The sequence below is a fragment of the Grus americana genome, chromosome 22 (genome assembly GCF_028858705.1).
Source record: "Grus americana isolate bGruAme1 chromosome 22, bGruAme1.mat, whole genome shotgun sequence".
NCBI classification, from domain to species: Eukaryota; Metazoa; Chordata; class Aves; order Gruiformes; family Gruidae; genus Grus; species Grus americana.
The window spans coordinates 562,312-589,098 of record NC_072873.1 but is presented as its reverse complement, the minus strand read 5'-3'; the positions used below and the strand labels follow the sequence as shown (position 1 = coordinate 589,098).

Sequence of the window (26,787 nt, the reverse complement as noted above, 5' to 3'; positions counted from 1 at the left end):
AGCCCACGAGCTGTCAGCTGTGATGGGAGTCACGGTTTAGGGGAGGATGGGGATGCTGCAAGGGGATGCTGAGCTCTCATGATGGTGATGGGGAAGGTTGGGTGCAGCAGCTGCGTTGCCTCAAAGCCAGGCTGGTCCCCAGGGCTTTGTAGTTGCACTGGCTCGGGGTGGCAGCTCTCCTGCTCGAGAGCCGTGTCCCATTCAGATCTGAGCCCACCCACAAGAAGGAGTTGAGCTGCTGCTCTGGGGGTGACAAGACACGGGTTTATTTTTCATCCATGCAAGCGAACAGCCCAGCAGTGGGCAAACTGGGGGTGGGAACATGCTCCGTCCCTCCCCAAACAGCCCCCTGTCACTTGAAGTCCCTGTAGCTTTGCCCACAGGTCGGAGATGGCTGGTGGGTGCCCAGGCTGGACCAGCTGCCAGCCCTGGGCGCAGGGGTGGCCCGTGATGGCTCCGTGCCTGCCGGTGCCTGAATGTCTCTTCCCCTGATGCAGACGTTGACAAATAAATAGCTCTTTTCTGCTTTGTCTCTTGCATAGTGGAAAAAAAGTCTGACCTGATTGGAGAGAGGAGTCGTGGGCTGTGGAAACCCATGGCTTCATTGGCAAATGTGCCCATGGCATCGCTGCCAGCCCGCCCAAACGCCCATGCTTGCACCCTGTCTGTGCTCCCCTGCTGATGGCTGTCTTATTTCAGTTCCATTTCTGAGCTGGATTTGAAGGCCTTTCTCCTGGTTGAGAAGAGCTTGATGCCCAGGAAGATGGTGGTGATCAGGAAGACGAGTGCCAAGGCAAGCAGGACCCATCCACCCGCTGTGGCTTGATTGCTGGACAGGGACATGCCCAGGAAATCAGTTTGGCTGGAGCTGGGTTGGGCTGGAGTGGCTGGAAAATGGAGAAATGAGGGACGTGGTTGGTGCTGGTGGCTCCGGGCTGGGGTGTGTTGGGTCACCAGCTCTCCCTTTGCTGATGTCTTGGATGCCCTGTCCCCTTTAGCTTCAGCTCCATGGCATATCACAGAGAAGCATCCAAACACCCTGTGGTTTTTGGGATGGCCAAGAGGCACCAAGACAGCCGCATCCCTCCCACATGCCCCACCTGGTCCTGGTGAGGGCTAAGCTCTGCCCCATCATGGACCTGCTGTGCTTGGCTGAGCCCTGCATACCTGTGTAAGGAGTCCAGCTGTACTCGGGCCAGCCCAGGACCTCCCCATTCTTCTCATTCTCCTTCACCAGCCACGTCATGAGCGGTTCAAAGTAGCTCAACAGGGCATCAGCTGACATGTTGGGTTGCCCTGTGATGAGCTCCATGGCTTCGGGCCACGGCCTGCTGAAACCCAGCTTCAGGGCATCCCTGTGGCAGGAGAAATCAGCTCCAGTGGGTTCCCCATCGCCCTCTTGGCCACCAGCCCTTCCCTTTTCCCCAGGGCTGGGGCTCTTGGTATCAGCAGCCCTGGGTACACTCTGTGTCCCCAGCACCGCAGGGCTGCCAGCCCAGAGCACAGGGAAGGAGGTTTTTGCCTGGGGGGAAGGGGGTGTTTACATGGACTAAAGCCCTCCAGTGAATCCAGCCTGATGCAGAGCAGTTCCTGGGTGAAAGGGTTCATTTTGCAGGTGCTTTTCTTGAAGCAAGGGGGTTGTTTTCCCTAAGGAACAGGGGGCTGCGGAGGAGGAGGAGGGAGGGAGCCTTTCACCTGCCAGGGTCCCAGCTACCTCTAGTGGCTGCTTTTGCAATCACAGCCCCAGCACCCAGCCCAAGGTGCCCCTGCCCGGCGTCCCCCCTGCCTGCACCCAAGGGCCGGGGACCAGAGCATCCTACGCCGGGGCAGCGAGGGGATGGATGACCGGGGGCTGCATCGCCTGCTGCCTTGCTGGACTGGCTTTAAGGTATTTTGGGGACATAAATGTCTTGGCTCTGCCCTGCCCACACACCTACCCCAAGATCCTCCCAGCTTCCTTGGACTGGTAGATGTCACACGTGTGCAGGGCACCTGTGTGCCCAGCTGCCGCACAGAGCGCCTGGTGGAACTGGAACTGGATCACGAAGCTGACGAAGTACCTGGGGGGGTGGTGGAGGGGGTGAGGACATGGGAATGGACCCTAGTAATGGCTGTGCAGGGGAGGATGTGTCCCCCCTCATCCCCTGGTTGCGCCCTCCCAGCCTGGAGGAGCATCACCGGCTTTGGAGCTCCACCTGCATCAACTCAGTCCAATCTGCTGATTTCTCCTTTAACTGCCATTTCTCCTTTAACAAGTATTTTATTCTGCCTGGGTGGATAAACCCATCATCCTCAAATTCCCTCAAATCCAGCCTTCTCCTCTAAAGCTCTGTCAGGGTCCTCAGAGCTTCCCAGCACTCTCAGGATGGCACCATCAGCCATGAAACAAGGTGCCATCACTGGTATCTGAACTGGAGATCCTACTTCTGTGTCCAAGTGGTGTCTCTCCTGCCCCAGCCCTGATTACTCACCTGATGTAGGGGACGTTGGCAGGGATGTGAAACTTTGCCCCAGGGTCAAAGTCATCCTCAGACCTTGGCGCTGGTGGGCACAAGCCCTGGTACTTCATCCTGGGCCAGAGAGGGAGAGTTAGCCCAGCATGGGGAGGAGAAGGTGTGGTAAGCTGGGAGGGCACACAGTGGGATGTGAGGATAGGGTGAGCGGTTATGTATCCCATTGTGTCCCATTGCAGCCAACTGGACCACAGGGGGAAAGCGCCCAGCAGGACTAATGGCCAAGGCCCTTGCACCAAAGAGGGATCTGAATTCAAGCACACCTGAGATTCCACCACTGCTGGTTGTACTCATCTTCCTTGATCCGCCCATCAAACACCTTCCAGCGCCACTGGTCCATGAGGTATCCGAACGGCAGAAAAGCGATTTTGTCCAGGGCGATGCTCATCAGGTAGTTAATGTCACTTTCTGCCCAGGGTGTGAAGGTGTGAGCAAGGCAGTACTGTACTCACCTCTCCACCCCATATGGGTCATTCTGCCCAAGAGCAGGGTGTCCCCACCAGGTCCTGTCCCCTCCACGCATGCAAAGCCACGGTGTATGTCCCTCATCCCTTCTACCTTGCCCAGCCATCCTGACCCTCTGCATTTCCAGCTGTCCCCAGCAGCCACTTTGCTGTGTGGTGCTCGTCTGCCAGCTCACCTGTGTTGTCCGTGACTTGGTCCAGCAGATTGATGCTGTGCAGGTGTTTGGGGGTGGAGACGGACAAGGCCATGACATCCCCAACAGCTTCATGGAAGCCAGGATTGGCCCCGTCACGGAATGAGATGGGCTGGTCCATGTACTGCAGGAAGTACTGGACATGGCCCATCTCATGGTGCACTGTGATTAGATCGTCCATGTTGACTACGGTGCACTGCTTGATCCTGGACCAGGACATGTGGGATGGGGGAGAAGGGAGAGCAGTACTGGGGTGAAAATCTCCAGGGACAATCACACCCCCTCGAGCTATTTTTCCCTTTGGTCTCCCTTTCCATGTGTCCCCACCCCACACCTGATGCCAGCCGGGCTGGTCCTACTCCATTGGGTTGATCTCTTCCTTTTCTCCTGCATCTCCTGCTGCCCCTGCCCATTCCCTGTCTTTGTTCATTGGCTTTTCCATTCTCCATGGTGGGACAGGGAAGGCATTGATTACCCTCCATCCACCCTGGGGGCCTTTGCCAGCAATGCCCACATCTTGGGTACCAGTAGCAATGCCAGAGTGGGGCTGCCACAGCTGTAGGACAACAGGCACTGTGGTGGCATCAGGCCATGTGCCTTTATTCTACCAAAACATTGCTCTCTGTCCCAGCACCACATCAGCTGAGACCACCACCTGCTCCCCATGGCCACCTGAAGTCCTTGCGGTTGTAGAAGTCCCAGGCTGAGGCGTGACACACCACTTCCCGCCCGTCTGCCGGCTTCTCGATCATGGACTTGTCCCAGAACTCCTGCGGCATGGGGATGAGGCCCAGAGAGGTAAAGAAACGGTCTGACTCTTCAAACATCTTCTTGGGTGTCCACCCCTGGGGAGAGAGCAGACAGAGGACCTGGTAAGGGGCTATGGGGGATGCTAGGGTTGCCGGAGGCTGGGAGGGATGGGAGGTCAGGGACAGCCTTGTTCCTCTGGGCAGGGGAAGTCTTTTGGGGGCAGCTAGAGTTGGATCCAGCCCTTGGCATATCCAGGTGGGGAGAGAATATGGATGAGCCATGGAGGCTTTTGGCAGCACCAGAGCATTTGGCAACACAGGTGATAGCAATGGCAAAAGGGTGCTGGGTCCCGAGGGGCTTCCCCAGAGCAGCCTGGAAAAGCACTGACCTGTTGTTTCATGGCTGGGGTGGCATCCACCTTGGTGGCATCTGGGAAAGGTATCACCAGGTCGAAAATGTTGGACCATGATTGGGCCCACATGTTGCCTGAGAAGCACAGGAGGACAATGCATGGCAGGAGGGAAACAGGGAGAGAAGAGCAAAGGCAACCAGTTACTCCTGATTCCTGCACAGGGTGGATCACCCTGCCTGGTCTCTGCCCTGTCTGCACAAGGGTGATGCAAGCAGGAGCCCATCCATGCAGGAGAGATCAAGTCTTGCTGAGTGTGTTGCCCTTCCCTGGGGCAGACTGGCTTCTGCAGACCCATCTCACAGGGCCTTGGCCCTTTGGCCATTGCTGAACAGAGACCAGCCTCAACTTTTGGCATGACTTGGAGCAAACTATGCCTGGTGGGAGACACAGTTCTGCTTGAGGACCTAGCAAAGCCCTTACCTAGCAGGTGAGCAGGGATGGGACCCTTCAGGTTTATGCGCTCTGCACCATACTTTTTGTATAGGGCTCGGCGTACGTAAGCATGCAGGTTGAGGTACAGGGGCTGCAGCTGCAGATACAATTTCTCTAGATCTTCCTCAAAGGTGGGTGTCTCATACAGGGATCTCCAGAAGGCCCCGTTGTCCGTGTAGCCTGTGGTAGGGAAAGAGTAGAAGCTGTTAGACTCTGTCCTTCTTGGGCAAGAGTCTGTCTTGCTGCTCAGACACCCCAGGTCCCTCCGTATCTATGAGACAGTAGATCTCACAGGAGTTGGTGGGACCTCCGCACACTCAGATTTTGGCCCTGAGTTGGATGATCAGCCCAATTGTCTGTTTACAGTGTGCTAAGACCATGGTGGGTCTCTCAGGGAGTGGTACACTCACCATTAAGCACGGCTGCCTTGTTGCTCAGTTCCACGTATCGCTTGTAGTTGTTCTTGATCTTCTTCCCAGAAGCATCCCGCCAGCCCTTCCATGCAAACAGGAGCTCATCATAGTCCTGTGAGGTGGCCATGATGTCTGTGAGGTCTGAAGAGAGAGCAATGAAGTCAAAGTGATGTTGTTGGATGGGCTGGACTGACGCAATGGTGCTAGACCCAATGTGCTGCTCAGGGGCCATCACAGAGAAGATGGGAAGGCCCCTTCATGACCTTTCTCCATGTCCCTGTTAAAAATCTCTCCTTTCTGGGTCTGTTGCAGATGACTCACCAGACACCCTGACAGATCTTACCAGGATCCAGGGGATGACAGATTTCATTCTCTCTGCAGACCTTGGCTACACTGTACGTGGTCTCCATATCTGATAGGAGGGTGTTGTACTGCAAATAAAATCAGATTACGTGAGTTCATTATCCTTGCTTCTGCTCTTGGAGAATGTCACAGACTATTGAGATGTCCCCAGGTGTTTTCCTCTGGTCCCTTCCAAGGCCAAGTGTGACCCCAAATGGAGGCTGAGTGGAGTCAATGCAGGGGGGACGAGGGCCAGCAAGCAATGCGCCATTGCCACCTAAGCAGCCAGGCCCCACTGCAGCCTGGGATAGGCAACCTTTGGGTGGTAAATCCTGGAGACAAGGATCACAGCTTTGTGTAGAAGGTACCAAACTGTCTCCTTGTTCAAGGGCAAGGGGTGGCTTCCCAGTGGCATTTCCTAAAAGTTGGGAGAAGCCTGTGTCTCCACACAAGGTAGTGGCAAGGGACACCCCCTCCTGCTCTGTCCCCTTGCAGCTCACCTCCTTCAGCTCATTCTCAGGCAGGGCTGCCCTCTCAATGACACTCAGCTTCTTGAGGATGCGTGTGACACTTTGGTCCTGGAAGTCGGAGGGGTCGAACTGCCTGGCCCTCATGCCATACTCAAGGGTGTGCTTGGACATGGCCAAGTTCTTCTCCAGCTGCAAGGGCAGGAAGGGTCAGGAGAGGAGTTAATTGAGGAAGATCTTTGAGACACAGGTCATCACCAGAAACACCACCCAGCATGCCATGACTGACAACCTCCCCATGGCTGCCCCTGTGAGTACATCATGGCATGACAAAGGTTTTTATGGAAAAGGCACCTCCTGGGTTAGAACATTACCCCTTGGCTAGGGGCAGAGGCTGCCCTGGTTTTCAGAGCTCATCTGAGACATGCCCCAGGTACCAGCTGCCTGCCTTGCCTGTTGCCTCTCCTCGCACAGCCCTGGGGTCATTCCCATACCATGATCTCCTTGTTGTGGTCAGTGATGTTGGTGTTGTAGGCCCAGGATGCCTCGGTGTAGGCATTCCACACTGCCTCAGCCGTGCTGTTGTACTCGGCCAAGAACTCTTTAGCTTGTGCTTCGTCTGCTATTTTGTCTAGAGGAGGACACAAATGGGGGAAGAGAAGGGGAGTCAGGAGAGTCCTTCTCTTTGCAAGAGCACCAATCCATGGAGAAACCGTGGTTGAGCTTTTCCCAGAACTACAGTTCCATTGAAGGATGCCACAATTTGGGAGCAGGTTGAGCCAAGAAATGGGGGTAGAGGGGTGCTGCTGGGGGCGCCCAATTCGACAGGGGATAACAGGACATGCTGCATGCCCCAGACCCTCCCGCTTGGACAGAAAGGGTGCAGCTGAAAACAGATGACCTGTCACACCATTACCAATGGCATTGCTACAGCTTCAGACAACGGTATGGCAAGGGGCTGGCTAATGGTACCTGCTTCCTGGGAAGCAACACCCTGTTGGACTCCACACGGAGCTGGTTATTTCTCTTTTCTGGCATGGGTACCTCCCCCACCCACAGCAGAGACCTCGCTCAGCACCGTCCTGCCTAAGCGCTAGTGATGTCCCTTGGGAGACCTCTTCCTGCCCCTCTCCAGACCCAGGATGGAGCTACAGCCTTACCAATGCCTTCAGGGTAGCCTTCAGGGATTGGGGGATGCCAGTCAAACTCAGGCCAGCCCAGCACCTCATTGGTCTTGTTGTTCTGTTCCTGAAGCCACTTGGTGACAGGGCTGAAGTACTCCAGGAGGGCCCCAGCATCCATCTTATCCGTGCCAGTTAGGGTCAACAGGATTTCCTGCCATGACTTGGAAGATCCAGCTTTCAACACTTCCCTGCAGAGGAGCAGGACAGCAAGAGCCAGCATGAGGACAGGGGAAGGATGGGAGAAAAGCCGTGATGGTATCTCAGCATCGCAAGGGTTGAAGATGCTATTCCTGAGTGGGACATGAACCTGGGAACTGCCTCTGAAGCCCCCATCTGTCCTGCATATGGGAATGAGGACTCCTCATCACATACTCGTGCATTTGTTAACACCCAGGGAGTCAATAGGAAACAAATGTGCTTTAGTGACCTCTTGTCTGGGTGGGAGCTTATGACAGGAACAATAGCAGTACTCTGGTGAGGACCACTCACCCCACCCCAGTGCTTCCATGTATTTCCATCCATCCATCCATCCATCCATCCATCCATCTGCAAAGCTATTTCTCCAGCCATCTCCACAGCCACTTTTCCTTCCTTCCTTCCTTTCTTCTTCCCTTCCTTTGCCCACCATCAGCTTCCACGCACACATCTGCCCGTGACGATTGTCCTGACCTTCCTCTGTCCCCACCTGAGTTTGTTTCCAGCCTCTTTGGACATGTAGATGTCACAGGTGTGCAGGGGACCAGTGTGGTTGGCCGCCTGGCACAGTGCCTTGTGAAACTGGAACTGGAGGATGAAGCTCACAAAGTACCTGCCAAGGAAGCCCATGAAAGTGAGCACTGGAGACAAAGGAAAGCAGACAAGTCCCAGGGTGTGGGGGAAGGCACCCGGCCACATGTCAGCTCCCCACCATTTGTGGTCCCAAGTGTTGGATGGTCTCTTTGTCTTGAGCAGAAGCAATGCATCCCAGTCCCTGCCCTCAGAGTGGAGCCTCCACTCCCCCTGCTCCCCAAGCCTCTGTCCCTTTGCCAGCACTTCCTTTACCTGATGTAAGGGGTGTTCCCAGGGATGTGGTACTTTGCTCCAGGGTCAAAGTTGCTTTCATTCCTCGAAACTGGGGCACAGATACCCTGGTATTTGGTTCTGTAGACAAGAGGGAACAAGAGCATGAGCATGGAAATAAGGGGTCGGAAGAATCAAGGCAGGGAATGGGAAGGGAAGGCACAGTGCTGAAGAAATCTGCATGATTAGAATGTGCTTCCATGTATTTCTGTCCATCCATCCACCCATCCATCCACCCACCCACCTACCCATCCACTCATCTACCCATCCATCCCACCCACCCATCTATCCACTGTTCTCCAGCCATCTCCATGGCTACTTTTTCCTTTTTTCTTTCCTTTCTTCTTTGCTGTCTTCCTTCCTTGCACACCCCCGGTTTCCACACCCTGATCCAACCCTGGAGACTGTCCTCTACCTCAGATACCACCAGTCGTAGTTGTAACGGTTTGGGGGTGTGCGGCCGTTGAACACGTTCCATCGCCACTGGTCGATGAGGTAGCCAAAGGGCAGGAAGGCAATCTTCTCCAAGGCCATCTTCAGCAGATAGTTGATGTTGCTCTCTGCATGAAACAGGGCCTGAACCAGGTTGGGAAAGAGTCTGGCTGGACAGGACTATGGCCACTAGACTTTTTGTGGGCAAGAGAGTGAGCAGATCTGGATGAAAAATGATGGCAGCCTTTCAGCGTATAATTTACTCCCTAGAGAAGGCTGTGTAGGACACAGGAGGTTTTTCTAGATACAGCGCCTACTTGTACCTTTTTACTGGGTGAGGACAATGGGAGTGACAAGTGCGGTGTCCCCTTGCCTTCAGCCTGGCTCTCAGAGTGAGAAGGTCTTTGGTGAGTGTAACTCTAATGGTTTCCTCTTCACACGTTCACCCTAGGGCCTCAGAGTGAAGGGGTTTTGATCTGCAGGGCTGTCACACTGCTGTAAAGGCTCTCATGGTTTAGACCCAGAACTGGAATCAACTCTAGGATAGTCACCACCATGTCACGGGGAGCACAGGAGACAGTGACATCTGCTTTCCCTATCGCCACAAGGAAACCTGGGGAAGAAAGGTTGGAGAAGGACCTGCTGGAGACTCAGCTGAAGCTGTGGGGTAGCACTGCCCTGAGGGGCTATTGGCTGCCATCGCTATGGTGGCATGGCTGCCAAGGGCTGGTTAGTTGGGCAGTGATGCCTTGAGGCAGGGACCATCTGCTCCGTGGTGTTTATGCAGCATCGGTCCAACGATCTTGGCTGCTGTGATGGCTTCCTTGTCATGAAACGTATTTAATGACAAGGCAGGAGGATCCCGGGACTGTCCCTCCTCCGCAAAGCAGCTGCCTCCGGCAGAAATCTGCGAACGCTTGGTTTCTTTGCCGCTGTCTGCTTTGACGTGTTGGCTGAGAGACACTGGGTGCGGGGGGAGACTCTTGCCAAGCCAGGCAGTGCCCTGTGGCGACAAGTTCTCCTCTGCTGCGCCGGCTGGCAGGCAGAAATGTCACCCGCTGACTGTCCTCGTGACTGTGCACGTAAGTGCTCAGTGCCACCTCCACAGAGCTACACCGGGAGCTCCTGGGGTGGATGGTTCTTGGTGAGGGAAGGGGGAACGCTGGAAAGGTCAAAGCCAATCAAGCACAAAGATGCTGATTTCAGGTTTGGGGCTCTGATGGAGAAGGGAAGGGAACAGACAAGTTCTGGAGACCATCCCTCCTGCCCATGGGGGTAAAGAGGATGGAGCCATGAAGGGCCCTACATGGACCCATGGAGATGAGAAGGGGTTGTGCATGGAACCAAGCATGGGTGAACAGCACACATCAGCCATGTGGGGTGGTCTTGCCTGCTCTGGGTTGTGTTGCCAGACCGCAGCCCACTGTGGCATGTTCCAAACCCTTCCTGAGCCCTCCAGGCCACCTGGGTCCCCAGGGTGGCTGCCATACCTTCATCCTCAGTGGCACTGCTGAGGAGACCGATTTTCTTGAGGTGGCTGGGGGTGGAGACAGACAGGGACATGACATCGCCGATGGCCTCATGGAAGCCAGGATTGGCCCCGCTGCGGAAGGAGACAGGCTGGTCCTTGTACTGTAGGTAGTACTGGACGTGGCCCATCTCGTGGTGCACTGTGAACAGCTGCTCCATGGTCACCGTCGTGCACTGCTTGATCCTGCCAGGTGAAAACAGCATTGCCTGAGCTGAGTGAGGGACCCTGGCTGCCTGTGCACCCTCTTGGTGGGAAGGACCCTCCACAGCCCCTGAGGGGGTGGCAGCACCCCATGGGGTAGGGGAAAGACCCAGTGGAGGGGAAGGCAGGGCCCCTGCATGCCCCCACACACCTGAAGTCCTTGCGGTTGTAGAAGTCCCAGGCTGAGGCGTGACACACCACCTCCCGCCCATCTGCCGGCTTCTCCAGCATGGACTTCTCCCAAAACTCAGGGGGCATCTCCAGCAGCCCCAGGGAGGTGAAGAACTCCTCCGAGACTCGGAACATGTGGGTGGCGTTCCAGCCCTGGTGGGCAGCAGGCAGTAGATTATGGCTGAAGAAGGGGCTGCCCATGCCCTGGACATCACCTCTGATGCTCTCCCAGCACTGTGGGGATGAGGTGGGTCCCTCCAAGGGACTGGGGTCCTTCCCCTCTCACCCTGATGGGGAGCCCTGGCCCCAGAAATGGGGTGAGCATTCCTAAGAACCACTGAACAGTGGTGCTGGTGCCCAGCATGGACAGGAGAGGGGAGCAGGGCTGATGCCCCAGGAGGGCTTGGAGCTGTGTGATGGTGTGGACGCAGTCCCCAACCCAGGGATTGGACTGGTCCCACTGCACTGTCCTTCCTCTTTGCCCACCTGTTGCCTCTTTGGTTGTTGCCAGAGAGGGAGTAGGGTCATTTTTTTGTCCCTTCCCCTCCTGGACATGGCTTTTCTGCTGTCCCCTGTGCAGGTATGAGAGACCACTTCCATGGGCTCAATATTATGGGCAAGCCTTGATACCCCCTGGTTTTGTCCCCCTGGTGCCACCAGTGAGTCCCTCAGCCCATCACCTGCTGCACCATGGTGCTTGTGACATCAAGGTTGGGCTTCTCAGGGTAGGGGACCATCAGGTCATAGATGTTGTTCCACTGCTGAGCCCACATGTTGCCTGAGAAGAGAAAACAGCTAGAGCAGAGCTGGTGGTAGGTCGGGAGGAAGAGAAACACAGTGATAGCTGGGACCTCTCTGTCCAACTGTGGCCCTGTGTGTGCCCCTCTGGCCCCAGCAGCACTCCTGGGCACAGGCTGGGGGGGTTCCTCCTCTTACCCAGGAGATGAGCAGGGATGGGACCCTTCAGGTTGACGTATTTGGGGCCATAGTGGTCGTACAGCTTCCTCCGGACGAAGGCGTGCAGGTTGAGGTAGAGTGGCTCCAGCTGGTTGTAGAGCTGCTCCAGGTCATCCTCAAAGGAGGCTGAGTCGTACCAGGAGCGCCAGTAGCTGCCTGTGTCCTCGAATCCTGCCAGGGAGGCAGTGATGACCCCCAGCAGCAGCCCCCGGGGGCTTCCCCCAGCCCCAAGAGCTGGGACCAGGGACAGCAGTAGGATTTATGCCCCTTCCCCAAAGTGGAAATGGAAGTCGGATGCTCAGCTGCATGTGGGACAGGGAGAGCAGCAGGGCAACCCATTGTGCCATCCATCCCCAATTCCCACCTGTGATACCTGACCCCCCTGCAATCCCCCATCCTGCTCGTACCATCCATCTGATAGGCCTCGTTGCTCAGCTTCACGAACTCCTCGTACTTGGCGCGCAGTGGGTTGCCTGCAGCATTGTGCCACCCCTCCCAGGCATAGAGCAGCTTCTTGTAGCTGCGGGAGGTGGCCATGATGTCTGAGATGTCTGGGACAGAAGGGACAAGTAGGCCATGAGAGAGGGGCATGGCGGGGGGGGGGTGTCACATCCCACAGCAGCTCTGCAGAAGTGCTACCACCATCACACCAGATCCAAATACGCATCCTCGCCCCCGGACAACCCTGATGAACATGGGTGGGACCTGCCAACCCCAACCCGCCGGGGATGTGGGGACCAGGACAAACTCGTGGCCATCGGGTGCTCAGCACCCCGCAGGGGCAGAGGGACAAGGACCATACCTGGCTCCAGCTCCCAACAGGTACCATTGGCCAGGCACACCTTGGCCGTGGAGTAGATTTTGTCCATGTTGCTCAGGATGGTGTTGTACTGCGGGGAAGGAAAAGATGTTGGGGCTGGAAGGGGATGGGGATGGCCCTTCAGAAGGGATTTACAGACTTCCCAGCTCTGGAGTGTGTATGTCCAGAGGGATGTGGAGGAGGATTAGTGTGTTTACACAGCACGTTTTTTTTGTGAGATAAGCATGTTATCACCCAGGGTTTTTGCACCCGTCGCATGGTGGGAGCAGGGAGGCTCTTTGGGACAGACAACTCGTGCACAGCCACTCGCTGAACCCCCCTCAAACACAGCGCGAGCACTCGCGATGTCCCAAACCGGGGCTATTTATAAAGCTCTTTGTCAGTGGGGCTGCGGCACGGACTGTTTATCCAAGCGAGTAGGAAACAAAATAAGAAGAAAAGCAGGAGGAGGAGGGGGATTTATTTCTGTGAACTTCAACAACAGCAAACAATAGCAACAGGAGGTTTCCTGGAACCTGCCTGGGGAGCCCATTCCCAGGGAAGGAAATTCCTCTGCTCCGTCCCTCTGTCTGCTCCCATCCCTCTGCTCCGGCCGGGCGGAGGGGATGGAGACAGGGGACGGTGGCAGCTGTGGGATGGAGCTGCCTGGGGACGGGTAAGGCATGGCTGATGTGCAGGGAGGAGACGTGATGCTGTTTGTTATCTGGGAGAGGGCAGGGATGGGTTTCCTGGAAGGAACTGGGGCTGACGCTTCTCCGGAAAGGATTGTATCACTGGGCTTTGCCAGGGTTTCAGTGGGGAGGGCTGTCAGGGAGCCATGGGCCAGGCTGGAGAAGACAGCAGTGCCAGCATCCCTGCACTCGTGCAGAGGCAAGCAACTGCCAGCCTCAGCCTGGGCGATATTTTCATGCACAGAAATCGAAATTTTGTTGCATTTAGGTAAATGGCCCTGAAAGCTCAGGACTGTGATGGGGAAGACTCAGGATGTCCTGATGTTCCTAGTGCGGACCTGTGTCACCAAGGCACAGCATTTCTGGGCTCGCAGGGAGGGCTCGTTAGTTGGGTGGCTGCAGCAGCTCTCCTTTTCAGTGGGCTGCATCCCTGAGGAGCACTGGGGCCAGGGGTTGAGCCAGCTGGCCCCTAGCCATGGGCACAGCCTGGCTGGTCTCCAGGTGACACCCAAGGCTGCTCTGTGTAAGCAGGAAATCTCTGGTTCCCACTGGGATAGCTCTGAAATGAGGTTAGGGCTGGATAATGGGGTCAGTAGGCACCCCACATCCCCAGAGACAGCACCCCATCTCCCCCCTCCATCACTCTCTTCCTTGTGCAGAGGCCAGGGAGACCCTCCAAAATGCAATGGAGGGGCAACAGGCCAGCAGCAGAGTCTGGAGGCTTGGGAAAAATCCCTTTAAGGGGTTTCGCGGCGCCCCAGCAATGCCCGGGGCTTCACCAGCACCTCACCTACCTGCTCTCTCTTCTCCAGGGGCAGGTTGGAGGGTCCCAGGGTCTGGATGGACCCGATGATTTTCCTCAGCTGTGGGTCACTGAAGTTGCTCCAGGTGCTGCCATAGAGCTCCTTGGCTTTCTTCCCCCATAGCTCTGTGAAGTTTTGCTCCTCCAGTGACGCCTGGACCTGCACGGCGAGAGGGGACACAGGGACTCAGGACCAGCCCTGGGACACGGCACCACCCAGGCGGTGGTTTGGGGGCTGGGGTCAGAACCACGAGGGTTTGTGAGAGCCAGAGGGGACAGAGCACGAGGCGGCAGGCAGGGCTGTGCCCAGTCCATGACACTCATAGACAGAGACATCAGCTTCCCACTGATGCGGCAACGTCTGCAGCCCCGCTCGCCCGCGGCACTCCCGGTGAGCACCCGCCAAGGTGGCCTTTGAGGATGTTTTGGAGGCAGCTCTGGGGTGTTGTGGCCCGGATGGGGTGGGGATGCGGGGACGGGGGTGTCCACGCCATGCAGGCAGGGTGTCCGGGTGCTGCTGGGCTGGCTCTGGTAGCTGTCAGACCCCCCCAGTTTCAGAAGGAGCTCTGAGGTCTGGCTTCATTTTGTTCCTATTCCTGCTGTTTCTCACCTTTACAGAAGCCCAAAGGGAACCTGCAAACATGCCACATTCACTTTTCTCTTTTCTATACCTCCTTGCTAGATCTATACATGTATCCTTTGGCTGTCTGCTGCCTGTGCCCTGTAAGTGCCGTCTCTGGGTTTCACCTTGCAGAGGGGCACCCATTTGCACCAAGTCCCCAGTTTTGGGTCTCTCACTGTCGCCCATCTCCTGCCAGCCCTGATCTCTCTTCCCAGGGCTGTGGGATGGCAAGGAGCTGTCTGCGCCACGGGGGGTTATTTAGGCAGCTGGAGCTGTGGCCGATGGCCACGATTTTGGGACGGGGAGTACTGCAGGAGGTTGCATCCCAGCCTGGCCAGTGTCAGCTGTATTTTTGGGAAACACTGATCTTTTCAGAGTGTCCCAGCCTGGGTGATGCATGGGATGGAGCGAGAAGGTGCAGAGCGCCTGTTTGCTGTCTGTGCGCCATCCCGGCGTGATTTACGGACCTCATTAGCTGTTATCTGTGGCATTTTTAGCCTGGCTCCAACAAGCCTGGTTTGTTTTATTTTAATCTTCACATTCCCTCAGCTGGCAGCAGGGAGGGAAGGGAGTTACCGTGCGGCAGGCCTGGAGGCTGCCCGGGGCAGGCACCCACGTGGATGGGGGACATGGGGGTGGGAATGCTGACAGTGCTGGGTGCCCCTGGCTGCCCGCTGCTGGGTACCCACCGCATCCCTCTGACATCCCAGCACCCATAGCATCACACTGGGTACCACCGGCCCTGATCCCCCGACATGCCGGGATGTGCCAGTCCCATGGACGCCCTGCACTGGAGCAAGATGCTCTTGCATCACCCCACTAAACAGGGGATGTCTTTACCCCTTCCCAGACCCCACTGCGGAGCTGGGGGAGCTGTAGGAAGCAGAGTCCAGCTGTGTTTTGTCTTCTCCTTGAACAGGCGCCTGTGTTTGGTCAGGCGAATCGTACCCTAAACTCTCCTGACAGCTCCGGCGGAGCGAGCCGAGGCCAGCGGCGCTGCCCAAGCAAGCCAAGGCCAGCGGCACGTCCCGAGACTCCCTTGCCATGGCTGTTCCCACCAGCCCTGGCCCTTCACCCTCGCAGCTGGGAGCTCTCTCTGTGGGGGTGCCCCTTTGGGAGTCTCAGAGATCCCTGGACGCCCACAGTCCCCAAGTCTCCCTACCAAAGGCCCCCCCCCCCAGTCCTTCCCTGCTCCTGGTTGCACAGTGAAGATTCAGCAGTGCAGGATGGAGCCCAGGGTGCTGGGGCTGCTCTGCCCTGGGCACCCAGAGAAGTCCCACGCCCAGGAGCAGCCCCTGAACCCCAAACACTGCCGCCAGGCTCTCGCCCAGAGCCCCACTTGGCAGTGATGGTACGTGTCCCTCTCCCATGGCTGAGCTCCCTCTCTGTGGTTCCAGCGTCCCTGTGCCGTCCCGGCGTGCCCGGGGGATGCTGCCCTGCCTTTGTCTCCTGCCCCTCCCTGTCACTTTGTCCTGGGGCCACCTTTCACGGCAGGTCCTGGAGGAGCCCATGCCATGGTGGCCTGGCTCAGGTGTCATAGATGTGTGTGTGGGGGGCTGTTTGCCTGGCCCAAGGGTTCCCCAGATGCCCCAAATTCAGCCTTTTTGGGTTGTGCTGGCCAGCTGTTAACCCTTTTGTAGTCAGCGCCTGCCCATCCCACCGCACACCTCCCTGCCGCCCCATCGGTGGGCTGATCTCAGGGCAGATCCCCTTCTCTTCCTGGGCTGGCTTGGGAGCCTTGTCATGGCAGGGAGCGCCTGGCCGTGATCCTCGGGCATTAATTCACACAGGAAAGTGTGAGAGCTGGCCTGGAAATGCCCCTTGAGAAAAGTCCATGCAAGGTGCTTTCCTGGCTCTGACCTCGGACTTGGCACAGCTGGGATGCTCCCGCTCTGCCCCAAAGTCCCTGGCCGCACAACATCTGCAGCAGATGTTGGGTGCCTGCGCAGACATCGCGTCAGCTCGCTGAAGAAAGGCTGAAGGGGCACTTGGGCGCTCTCAGGTGTCCTGCCAAGTTGGCAGCGGCTGGACCTGGTGGCGATCTTCGCCCCCGCACAGGAAGACGCGTTTCCTTCCTGCCGCAGAGCGCGCTGTGCCTCCCCATCCCTGTGGGATCTGGAGGCGCTCGGGGCTTTATGGCAGCCCTTGGGGCACGGGTGCCATGCTGGGGTCTCTGAACGCACACAGGGGCTGCACAGACCCCTGTGCACCCCTAGCTATATGGGGCGGCAGGCACATCTCCAAGCTGCACGCAGCGCTGTGGCTGTGCCCTGCGTGTCGGGGCAGCCAGCAGCTCCCTGGGCACAGCAAGAGCTGGGAAACCCTCTGCAGCCTGCCCAGGCACCGCGATTCCCCGGCCGCGCTGGGCAGGGGCCGTGCTGCCACTCAGCCAACTGAGAGCAACCCCTGGGCTGCTCGAGCTCCCTGCCCCGCTGAATCCAGCCCAAGCACAGGCAAATCCCTGGCAAAACATGCGTATGCCTGTTGGAGGCACACAGCATTGCTCCCTGCCGGGACTCTGCCTGCACGTAGCTGGGCTGATGTCTAATTCCCTGTAGCCTGGAGTGCTTTCCCGAAGCTGGCTTCATCCCCGTGGGCTGGGGACGAGGGGTGGCAGCCTCACTCCTGATGCCACCCCATTGCTTGCGTACGCTTTGAGTTCCTGGTGTCTGCCCCAAACCAAAAGCCCCCAGCGCTGGGACGCAGTGGGGCTCCAGCACGGTGCAGCGCCGGGATGTGGTGGCACCAGGCAGGGATGGGGACAGGGACGCTTGGCACCTGATCCTGGTCCAGGAAGGGGGAAAAGGTGCTGGGAGGAGGGAACCATCTCTAAAAATAACCCAGACTCTGGTCTGGGACCAGGGCTGTTGCTCCAGGGCAGAGCCTCTCCAAGGGACAATTTGGGGCAAAACCCTGCAGTTCCCAGCCCTGGTTTGGCATCTTGGGGTGCCAAGAAAGGAGCCCGCAGGGAGGAAGGGGACCATGCCAAGTGTCCCCACCATGCCCCAGCCCCCCCAGTCCCCGGTGCTGGGGGCACCGCCGCAGCAGCATCGCCCCCGTCCTGCCACCCACCTGCAGAGCAGCGTTTTCAGCTGTCAGGTTGGTGTAGTAATCCCAGCTGGCCGAGACGCTCTCGAAGAGGACGATCTCGGCCGTGCTGTTGTAGGCGTCGGCGAAGAGGGTGGCCCCTTCCTCGGTGCGGTTATGCTGGGGGGGCTCGAGGCCGGGCCGAAGGGCACTCGCCAGGCTCAGCCACAACAGCAGCCCCAGCACTGGGGGCATCGCGGCGGGAGCGGAGCACGGAGGAGGGGGGCCCCGTTCGGTGCTTTGCGAGATAGCTTTGCCTCCGCTGCCGGCTGCTTATAAGCCAGCAGCCTTCGCGCAAACCCTGCCCACCGAGCCTGCCTCCCCTCACAGATAAGACCGGAGCATTTTGCTTTTCCTTCGGTGGCTCCTGGGCTTGCTGGAGGAGCGGGGAGCGAGCGCTGCCTTGGGGTGCAAAGTCCCTTTGGCACCTGGCTGCGCCGGGAGGGAAGGGGAAGGGGCTGGGACAGCAGGGAGGGAAGGAGATGGAGGACAATCAAGGGAAAGGCGGAAAAAGGAGAAAGGAGGAGAAAGGCTGGGTTGGACGGGGTGGGTGGGAGGCAGCTCCATCCCTGCAGGGTCCTGGTCCATCCCCAGTTCGGCGCAGGGGGATCAAGCTCAACCGGAGCATGGGGCTTGGCAGGACATCCCCTCCCCACGCCAGCATCATGGGGCAAACGCCCCTCAGCAGCGCCCTGGCCGCCCGCCACGCAGCACGAGGGCGAGTGCAGCGGGGAAAGCACTCACTTGGGGGGCAGCCAAGGTCCATCTCCCGCTGCCTCTTGTCAAAGTGGCCCCCTTCCCAGCATAACCTCATTTTTTTTGAGACATGGAGTATTTCTGCTGGCTCTGAAGGAAATCCCATCACATCACATCAAGTGTTTTGGACTTGGAGGAATTAGGCTGATGACAAATGAGTAACAAAACGTTCCCTCAAAATGAAAACCAGACCCGTGTCGGTGGGCCTGATGATAGGGGGTTTTTTTGTTTTTTTTTTTTTTGTTTTTTTTTTTTTTTTTTTTAAATTAACTAAATCCCTTTCCCTCAGGGCCTGGCCCCAGCCCTGGGAGCTGTGCCTAGGCTGAGCTTAGGCCTTAGGTTGGCTGAGCCCATCACCCCTTGTTGGTGCACCACCCCATGGGGACACAGTGGACACCTGCCATGGAAGGGAGAGCTTTTTTGGGGGTCACATAGAGAAACCCCTTGACCTGTTGGCCCGGCTGGGTGCTGCAGCACAGCTGGGCACTGCCACAGCCCCTTGGCGTGAGCCCATGGGGTGACCCCATGGGGACTGTGTGGCCCCTCAACAAGGAACGAGTCCTCCTGCCAGGGCTGGGGACCCTATGGGGTTTGCAGAGGCATTTCCAGAATAAAAAAGAAAGGTATTTAGGAGGCTGGAACTCTCTGATGTCTATTAAACCTTCCTCCAAAAATCACAGCTTCACACCCAGCCTGATGTGGGCACCCAAACAACCTTCATCCCCCCAACCCTGGGCCCATTTGGGCGTGCAACAGCACCAACACCGCCTGTGAGCCTGGACATCACAGAGCTGGGGGCGAAGCCAGCATCCGCCTGCAGCTCCCCCCTGCTGACCCCTTTCCCCACTGGCCACAGGTCTCTGGAAACTCCAGTTTTCTGGGAAGTTGGAAAAAATGGTTGGTTTGGCTCCAATTTGGCTGGTGACCAAGTGTCGATGAATGGAGATTTCCTGCGCCCCGCCAGCCTCTATTCCCAGCTGCGCCAGGGAGGGGTTTTCCCAGCTCCGGAGCATTGCAGCACAGCCTCCGGCACCGGTGGGGGTCTCGGTGAACGGCACGGCTGAAACGGGCTCCGCAATCTCAGCACAGTACTGGTATCTGGAAATTCTGGTGAGGGAGGCCTTTTCCAAGGTTGGTGTTTCTGATGGGTAGCCCTGCAGGGGAGGGGCAGCTTTCCATCATTTTGCATGTGAGCATCTTCCAAGTGTGGTGCAAGAGGGGCTGATGCTGATGCACTGAGTGAGACGTCCTTTTGATGGCTGCATCTCCAAGGATGCCCGCAGCTCTGTGGCATCACATCCTATAAAGCTCCAGCTGGGATCAGGCAGAAGAACTTCCTACATGCAGGAGAGTGCTGGCAGTTCAGGTGGCTGTTGGCCCAGGAAGGCGGGTGAGATGCCTGCAAGCTTGAAGATATCTGTTGGTGCTTCCCCGAAGACACACTGTCCCCCAGCACCCACCGAGGATGGACTCAGAGACACCCATGGGACACCCCGCAGAGCAGGAGGGCTGGTCCCCGCTCTCCCCACCCCTCTCAGGAGCGCCGGGGTGGGTGATGGACACCCATCTGCTCCCAGTGTGCAAGGTACCTGGGGCTGCTGGTGCCACAGACCAGAGGGACAGGATGTATCGAAGGATGTGAAAAATGTGTTGCCACGGAGACGGATGCTGAATTGCTTGTGGGGACGCTGGCTTGGGGAACACTGGGCGAGACATGGTGTCCCCGGACCGGGAGGATGCTTGCATCGCCATCACCAGCTGCATGGAGTCCTTGTCCTCCCCCTCCCTGGAGCACGTGTGTGTGTGTGGACACGTGTGTGATGGCCAGAGCATCACTGCAGCACATCGGGGGGGGGGTGGGAGGGTGCAACTGTAGTGGTGCCTCTCTTGCGAAGGAGCACGACTTCCTCTCAGCATTTTGGATAAGCTCCTTGGCGCACCAGACCTACAAAATCTCCCTGCCTGCTGTGGGCAGTGCTGGCAGGGGCACCCGCTGGTGCAGCCCCCAGCCCAGGAGCCCCCAAAATAAGGAAATGAGGAGTTCGACAGCAAATATTTCTTAGGGGAACTGTAAGGTATTGGCCATGATAGTGGTGTGACGGGAGAGGGCAAGCAGGGGTGGTTGTGTGAAGAAGCAGGTATTTGGGGATGGGAAGATTTGGCGATTTTTCTGTGTATGTCCCAGCCCTGTGGCCTCTGGCTGGGGATGCTCAAACCCATTTTCCCCTTCTTTTATTATAAACCATATTTTTGGCTTCTTCATCCCATTTCTCAAAGCATTCAAGAGTGCTTCCAAACTCCCATCTAACCCATCTCTCCGGGCAACCAAGGAGGTTCTGGAGGGGAGAGAAAGGATTCCCTTCTGATTTAAACTTCAAAAAGAGCTTTTTTTTTATCATGTATGCAACCTTGTGCGTTACTTTTCCCGATGGCTGGGGTTTCGTGGGCACGATGGCTCCTGCACCAGTTGGTACAAGTCACTGTGTGGAGAACTTTTTTCCTCCCTCTCTGGACACTAAGTTTAAAGGCTCCTGCTTTATTTACTGATGAATTCAATTAATTATCATAGCGTATAATTCACTAAGCTGCTTTCCCAGATGTGGTGACACTGCCATGAGGGAGAGGGGAAAAAAACCCATGTCTCCCATCTTATTTTTTCATCTAAACAAACAGCTTTTTTCTCAATCTTCCAAAAAAAACCCCCCAAAAAACCCCAAACCCACCACCCTCCAAGCAACTGAGGTTTTTTGCCATTTATTTCAGACCTGTGATTGCTAAAATAATTGTGAACCATTAGAGTAAGTGCTGTGGCCAGTGCAGCCCCTCAATGTCACCTGTGCTTGGGGACTGGGATGGTAAGAGGGACCCAGGAGTCCCCGCTCCTGGGTGCTGCTGTCTGACTGCAAAATACCTCCGCTGAGGATTTTTGGCAACACCACGGGGCTGTTTCCAGCTTTTCCCTGGACAAAAGATGTATTTAAAACCTGGTGTGTCCCTTCTGCTTGGGGATGGGGTGCAATGGGCCATGGAGAGCTCACCCCTGTGGCCCTGGAGCAGCGATTGCTTCTTTATCACCAGAAGCGCACACTCAGCTCTTGCCAGAGGCTGAACGCAGCAGAAACGTTCCTTATCAGCAGGATTTCCACCCTGCCCCACAAAAATGCTTCCCAGCACGCGTCTGCCCTAGGGCAAGGGTTTATGGCCCCAGGGAGGCTGGTCCTGGCATGGGGATACATGTGAGCCGGGCTGGCTGCATGGGGCAGCCCAAGCAGGACCAAGTGTTTCCCCCAGCCTCAGTGCTGGGCAGCTCGGTGGGGCTGGAGGTGGATGGGAAGGGGATGGAGATGTAGTTTCTACCATAGGATCTCTTCCAGCTCCATCCTCCAGACTGGGACCAGCGCCACCAGCCTGAGGATGCGCTATGACATTGCAAAGCCCTGAAAATGCAGCGTGCTAAGGGAAGCCATGGGTTCAGGACCCCTACATGATGCCCACATCTTGGGAAGGTCATAAATAAATGCAAGACCCTGATAGTCAGCCCCTGGGGAGCCCCCGGCCACAGTACAGGAGATGTGCCCAGTGCCAGGCATGTGGCTGGGAGCATCATGGGGCAAGAAGTAAAAGTCTGGCCAGAAATCATCCCTCCTCCTTCGTCCTTCATCTCTCCTCCTTCATCTCTCATCCTTCATCCTTCTTTGCTCATCCTACATCCCTCCGTCCCTCCCTCACCAGCCAGCCAGTGCTGCGCACCGATACGGGGTGAGCGCAGAGGCCAACGTGTTCCCTCTGCACCCGTCAGCCCAATGAAACATGTCAAAGTCCATTATTTCCCCCCCCCCTTTTTTCCCCCCCTTTCTTTAATAATCAAAAACAATCCCAGCCCCAAGGCGAGCGAGTGTGACTGCTCCAGGAGCATTAATCATCCTCTGCGAGCCTGGTGTGGGTTATCGTGGCTGTTTACCCAAGCTGCTATTAAAAACCTGCCATAAACACACCTTCAGCCTCTTCTGAAAGAGATTAAGTGTTTGCACTGGCTGCGCTGATCGTATCGCCTGCCTGGCTCAGCAAAGTTGTGCTCTCGGCAAGGAGGAGGGCAGGGTGGAGGAGGAAAATCAGGGGTTTGCGGGGTTTTCCAGCCAGGCTGCTCTGCACTCTGGCTGGGGAAGGAGCCGGGTTCCCGGGGAGCTTTGTCCCAGCTGGGAATCACCGGTTGTTCAGCCCGCACCGCACCCCAGGGAACTGGGGACCAACCCCCCAGTGTGTCCCAGCAGGACAATTTGTGCTTAATCCTGAGGTACCCCACAGCCACTCCCTCGGTAGCCACAGAACCTTCCAACATGACTTTTTTTTTTTTTTCCTTCTTTTTTCTCCTATATTTAGTGAAAAACTTAATTTTGCCCCAGGTTTGGGGTTTCACGGGGAACTGCAGTGGCTCGGGGTGTTTCAGGCAGCAGCTTGGATCCTCTGAGACAGCTGGGCTCTTGAATTGCAATCCTCCAGGGAGGCATCTTGCAAATTAGCATTTCTTAGCTATAAAAACTTGATTTAGGAAGGAAAAAAAAAAACCAACCCACCAAACCCCAAACCAAAAGAGGTTAGATCAGCAAAATGGTAATTTGATAATCTCAGGCGCAGGGAGGAAAAGCTGCCTGTGCCAGGATGGGGGTGAGCAGCTGGAGAAGGGCAGGAACTGCTGGTTTTACCATGAATTATCAGTTGATGATGGTCCTATTGATCCATGGGTGCTCAGCAGCCTGGGACAAACCTGGAGCAGGAGCCGGGCTTGGCCGATAGCCGAGGAACTGGAGCAGCCTCCGCTGAGCCACTTTGACTCGCTGATCTTCAGGAAGCTGTGGCAGCCCCGAGCATCCCCGAGCATCCCCCAACATCCCTGAGCAGCCCTGAGCATCCCTGAGCCCCGAGGTCCGTGCCAGGACAGCCAGCACTGGCTCTGCTCCCTGACCAGCACACCACCGCCCTGGCAGCGCGGCGAGGATTTCATTATTGCCAGCTCAGGGAAAGCTCAGGCAGATTTAATAAAGCCATTATGCCCCCGGCAATGTCTTTAATTAAGAGCTGGTTACAAATGGCTCGCTGTTCCCCAGTAAGAGGAGCATGCTGGCCAGTGTTGAAGGGGCTTGTTTGTCCTCAGATCGGCTGCCACCGAGTCCTCTTGCACGTGACAGAGGGTGCAGGGACCCCTCAGCAATGCCGCCTTCTGCCACCCTTGGGTTTGTCCCTGCTGTGGGGATGGGACAAGCAGCCACGTCTATTTAATCATGTAGGGATGAGGGCTGCTGTGTCTTTTTGGCTGCTGAAAGTCGACATGGTTGGGCTGGATACAGTTATAAACATTTATAAATACGTTTCGTACTGTATTACAACAGTGCTGTTCTCAGCAGAGGGCGAAGCTTTTTGCCTTGCCAAATATCCTAAAGGATGAACCTCGAAAGCTCATCCCCTTTGAGGCTTTTCAGGAGTCTCACGTCAGAGGGGATCCTCCCTCCGCTCTGCCCAAACACCCGGCCGGCCCTTTCCAGCTGGGGCACAGCCCAGCGGCTCAAGGTTTGCAGTTTATGGTGGCTTTTATGGCTCAGCTGATTAGCTCTGGTAAACCATTTCCCAACAGCCACCACAGCGATAAAGCCCGACCGCAGGCTGGGAGGCGGCAGCGGCTCCTATGGCAGTGCCGTACACGGCCCCCTGCTCCTGCGGTGCTGTTCCCCCGCGCGAAGGCTCGGGGTGGTGACCCTGGGACTCTGCCCCGGGGCTGCACCAGGGCCCGGACTTTGCTTTTGGTGCGACAGCCCTCCATCAGGCCCCAGGGCTGCACTGGGATTTCGGCTCTGTTGGATCACGTGGTGGTGGTGGGGTTTGTCCAGCTCCTGGGGTTTGTGCCCCACGGCGCAAGTCCCTGATGGAGGGGGAGAAGGTGATGGGGATGTTGGGGGGAACCTCAGTAGGGTCTTTGGGGTGTCTTTGCTCAGGAGGGTCTGGGCAGGCGAGAGCAGCCCCGCGTGCCCAAGGGGAAGGGAAGGGCTGGGGGAGCAGCCCCGTGCCCAGGCAGAGGCCGTTACACCCGATCCCGGTGTAACACGGGATCCCACCAGCCGCTCCAGGTCCCAGGGTGCTCCGGCTCCCGTGGGTGGTCCAGGGCTGAGGGTGCTGCAGACTCCACCAGCTGCGAGGGGGTGCGCTGGCTCCCACGGCTGATCTGGCTCGGGGGGTGCTCCGGGTCCCTTTGGGGATCCAGACCCAAGGACGGTGCCCATCCCACCCGGCCACTCCGGCTCCCACGGGTGCTCCAGGGCCGCGGATGCTCCAGGTCCCACCTGCGGCCGCTCGGTCCCTCCCCAGGGCGCTGCGCACCGCGGGCTCCTGGTGACATCTAGTGGCACCGTGTGACGCGTGCGCACACACACACACACACACAGGCACACACGCACAGGCACACACAGACACAGGCACACACAGACACACACGCGCGCACACACATGCATAGACACACACACAGACACACACACAGACACGCATAGACACACACAGACACACACACAGACACAGACGCATAGACACACACACAGACACACACACACAGACACACACACACAGACACAGACGCATAGACACACACAGACACACACACACAGACACACACACACAGACACAGACGCATAGACACACACACAGACACACACACACACAGACACACACACACAGACACACACACACAGACACACACACAGACACACACACACAGACACACACATGCATAGACACACACACACAGACACACACATGCATAGACACACACACATGGCCCACGGCTCACCTCACTGCACAGCGCTGCATCCCCCGGGGGACGCTGCCTGCAGCCGGGCCAGGAGCTGGGGGGGGGGATCCCCATGTCCCCCATGTCCCCATCTCCCCTCTCCTCTTATCTCATCCCGGGGGGGGGGGGGGGGGGGGGGGGGGGGGAATGTGTGTCAGGCTGCGGATGGTGGTGCCTGACGGGCTCCCGGGAAGGGGGCAGGCAGAGCCGGGGGGTCCCTGGGGAGATGTCACCCTGCTGCCAGCCCCTGACCCACAAGCCCTGCAGGGGTGCTGGCTCCCGGCACGTCACCCTGATGCTGCTGATGGGGTGCAGGGCACGAGCGGGAGTCAATTAAGCCAGATCCACGCAAGGTCCTCATTAGCGCTGCCCAAATAAATACAAATTACACGGTGACAGAGCCAGTGTGCCCTGTACACACAACATGGCCCCTGGGGGCTGATCCAGCGAGGTTGGGGGGGGGATCCCCCTGGTTTGGGGCTGGGGTCTGGCAGGATGCAGGGGCTCGGGGGGGGGGGGGGGGGGGTGTGTGCAGGCAGGGCCTGGCACAGCTGGGGGACCGTCCCCAAAATATGCAGACAACCTCCACCCCCTTCCCTCCGTGGAGGTGCCCCCCCCCCACCCCGGTTTGCAGTCCCCTTTCCCCCTCCCCACTATGCAATAGCCCCCTCCCTCTGCAGTGATGCTGAGGGGGTGCAGCCCCCCCGCCCCTCGCTTTGCCATCACTCCGTTGCCTTGCACCCCCCAAGACCCCCCCAGCCAGAGGCCATGGTGAGGGGCTGCTGGGTTATGCAAGGTGCACAGTCACCTCCTTTCCCCCCCCCCCCCCCCCCCCGCCCCGCCACGTGGGGAGGGTTTAACCAGAGGCACCCCCCCCCCCAAAAGTGGGGAGCACCAGCGTTGCCCTGTGAGGGGGGGTACCAGGGCTGCACTGTGGGTAGGGTGGGTACGGGGGGGCAGAGATGCGGGGGGGGGGATGGGGGGCAGGCCCCCACCACAGGATGGCTTTGCGGACGCCCGGCCACCTCCAGTTCTCGCAGCGCTCGGACAGGGCAGTTCCAGGGCTAACGGCCATCTCGCAGACCCGCTTCCGACAGGCACCTCCCCGTGTCCCACTGCCAGTTCCCGTGGTCGGGGGGGGGGGGGGGTCCGTCCCTGTCCCTCCATCCCCAGCGCAGTTGGGGACCGGGCTGGCCCCTTGCCAGCAGGGCCAGGTGTTTGCATCTGGCGGGAGGATGTGGGGGCAGGATGGGGCCATGTGGGCACCCAGCTGGGATCTGTGGCCCCACTGGAGCCGGCAGCCCCACGGCAGAGGTGAAGGTTCTGGGGGGCTGTTGTGATGCGGGGAGGAGATGGTGGCTCTCGCTGCCCCCCACCCCCCCCCAAGCCTGGTCCCGGTGCCAGTTCCCCGCAGAGCATCCCATGGCCCCGGGCAGTGAGGCCGGGCGCGGGCAGGCGGCCTTTGCAGTGCTACCTAATGGGATAAACCAATTCCCTTAACCCACTTATCTGGCTGATCCAATAAAGGTGGCTGGGAATAAAGTGTGCGCGTGGTCTTAATGCATCCCCCCCCCCCCACACGTCCTCCAGTCCCGACAGCACCATGGGTCTGTCTGCGGCAGCCGGCCCAGTGCTCCTCCCCAGAGGCAGCCGCAGCGGGGCTGGGACAGAGGTG

At 57.8% G+C, this 26,787-nt stretch overlaps 1 protein-coding gene and 1 long non-coding RNA gene across 2 annotated transcripts; one reads left to right on the top strand and one right to left on the bottom strand.

Annotated features, from left to right (window-relative positions):
• Window positions 1-244: 244 nt before the first annotated feature.
• ACE (angiotensin I converting enzyme) lies at window positions 245-17,974 on the bottom strand. The gene is made up of 25 exons (XM_054801171.1): window positions 17,510-17,974; window positions 13,808-13,975; window positions 12,325-12,412; window positions 11,930-12,073; window positions 11,502-11,693; window positions 11,246-11,343; window positions 10,546-10,718; window positions 10,153-10,376; window positions 8,646-8,790; window positions 8,213-8,311; window positions 7,857-7,979; window positions 7,148-7,359; window positions 6,482-6,618; window positions 6,021-6,179; window positions 5,522-5,609; window positions 5,176-5,319; window positions 4,754-4,945; window positions 4,310-4,407; window positions 3,844-4,016; window positions 3,154-3,377; window positions 2,777-2,921; window positions 2,472-2,570; window positions 1,938-2,060; window positions 1,168-1,355; window positions 245-887 (listed from the first exon to the last, which is right to left on the bottom strand). The coding sequence occupies exons 1-25, from the start codon at window positions 17,717-17,719 to the stop codon at window positions 691-693; spliced, it is 3,843 nt and encodes a 1,280-aa protein (XP_054657146.1). The 5' UTR covers window positions 17,720-17,974; the 3' UTR covers window positions 245-690.
• On the top strand, window positions 1,378-3,908 carry LOC129195341 (uncharacterized). Its single transcript, XR_008573894.1, has 3 exons — window positions 1,378-1,888; window positions 2,693-2,856; window positions 3,803-3,908. It is a non-coding gene; the product is annotated as an uncharacterized LOC129195341 (long non-coding RNA).
• Window positions 17,975-26,787: the final 8,813 nt, after the last annotated feature.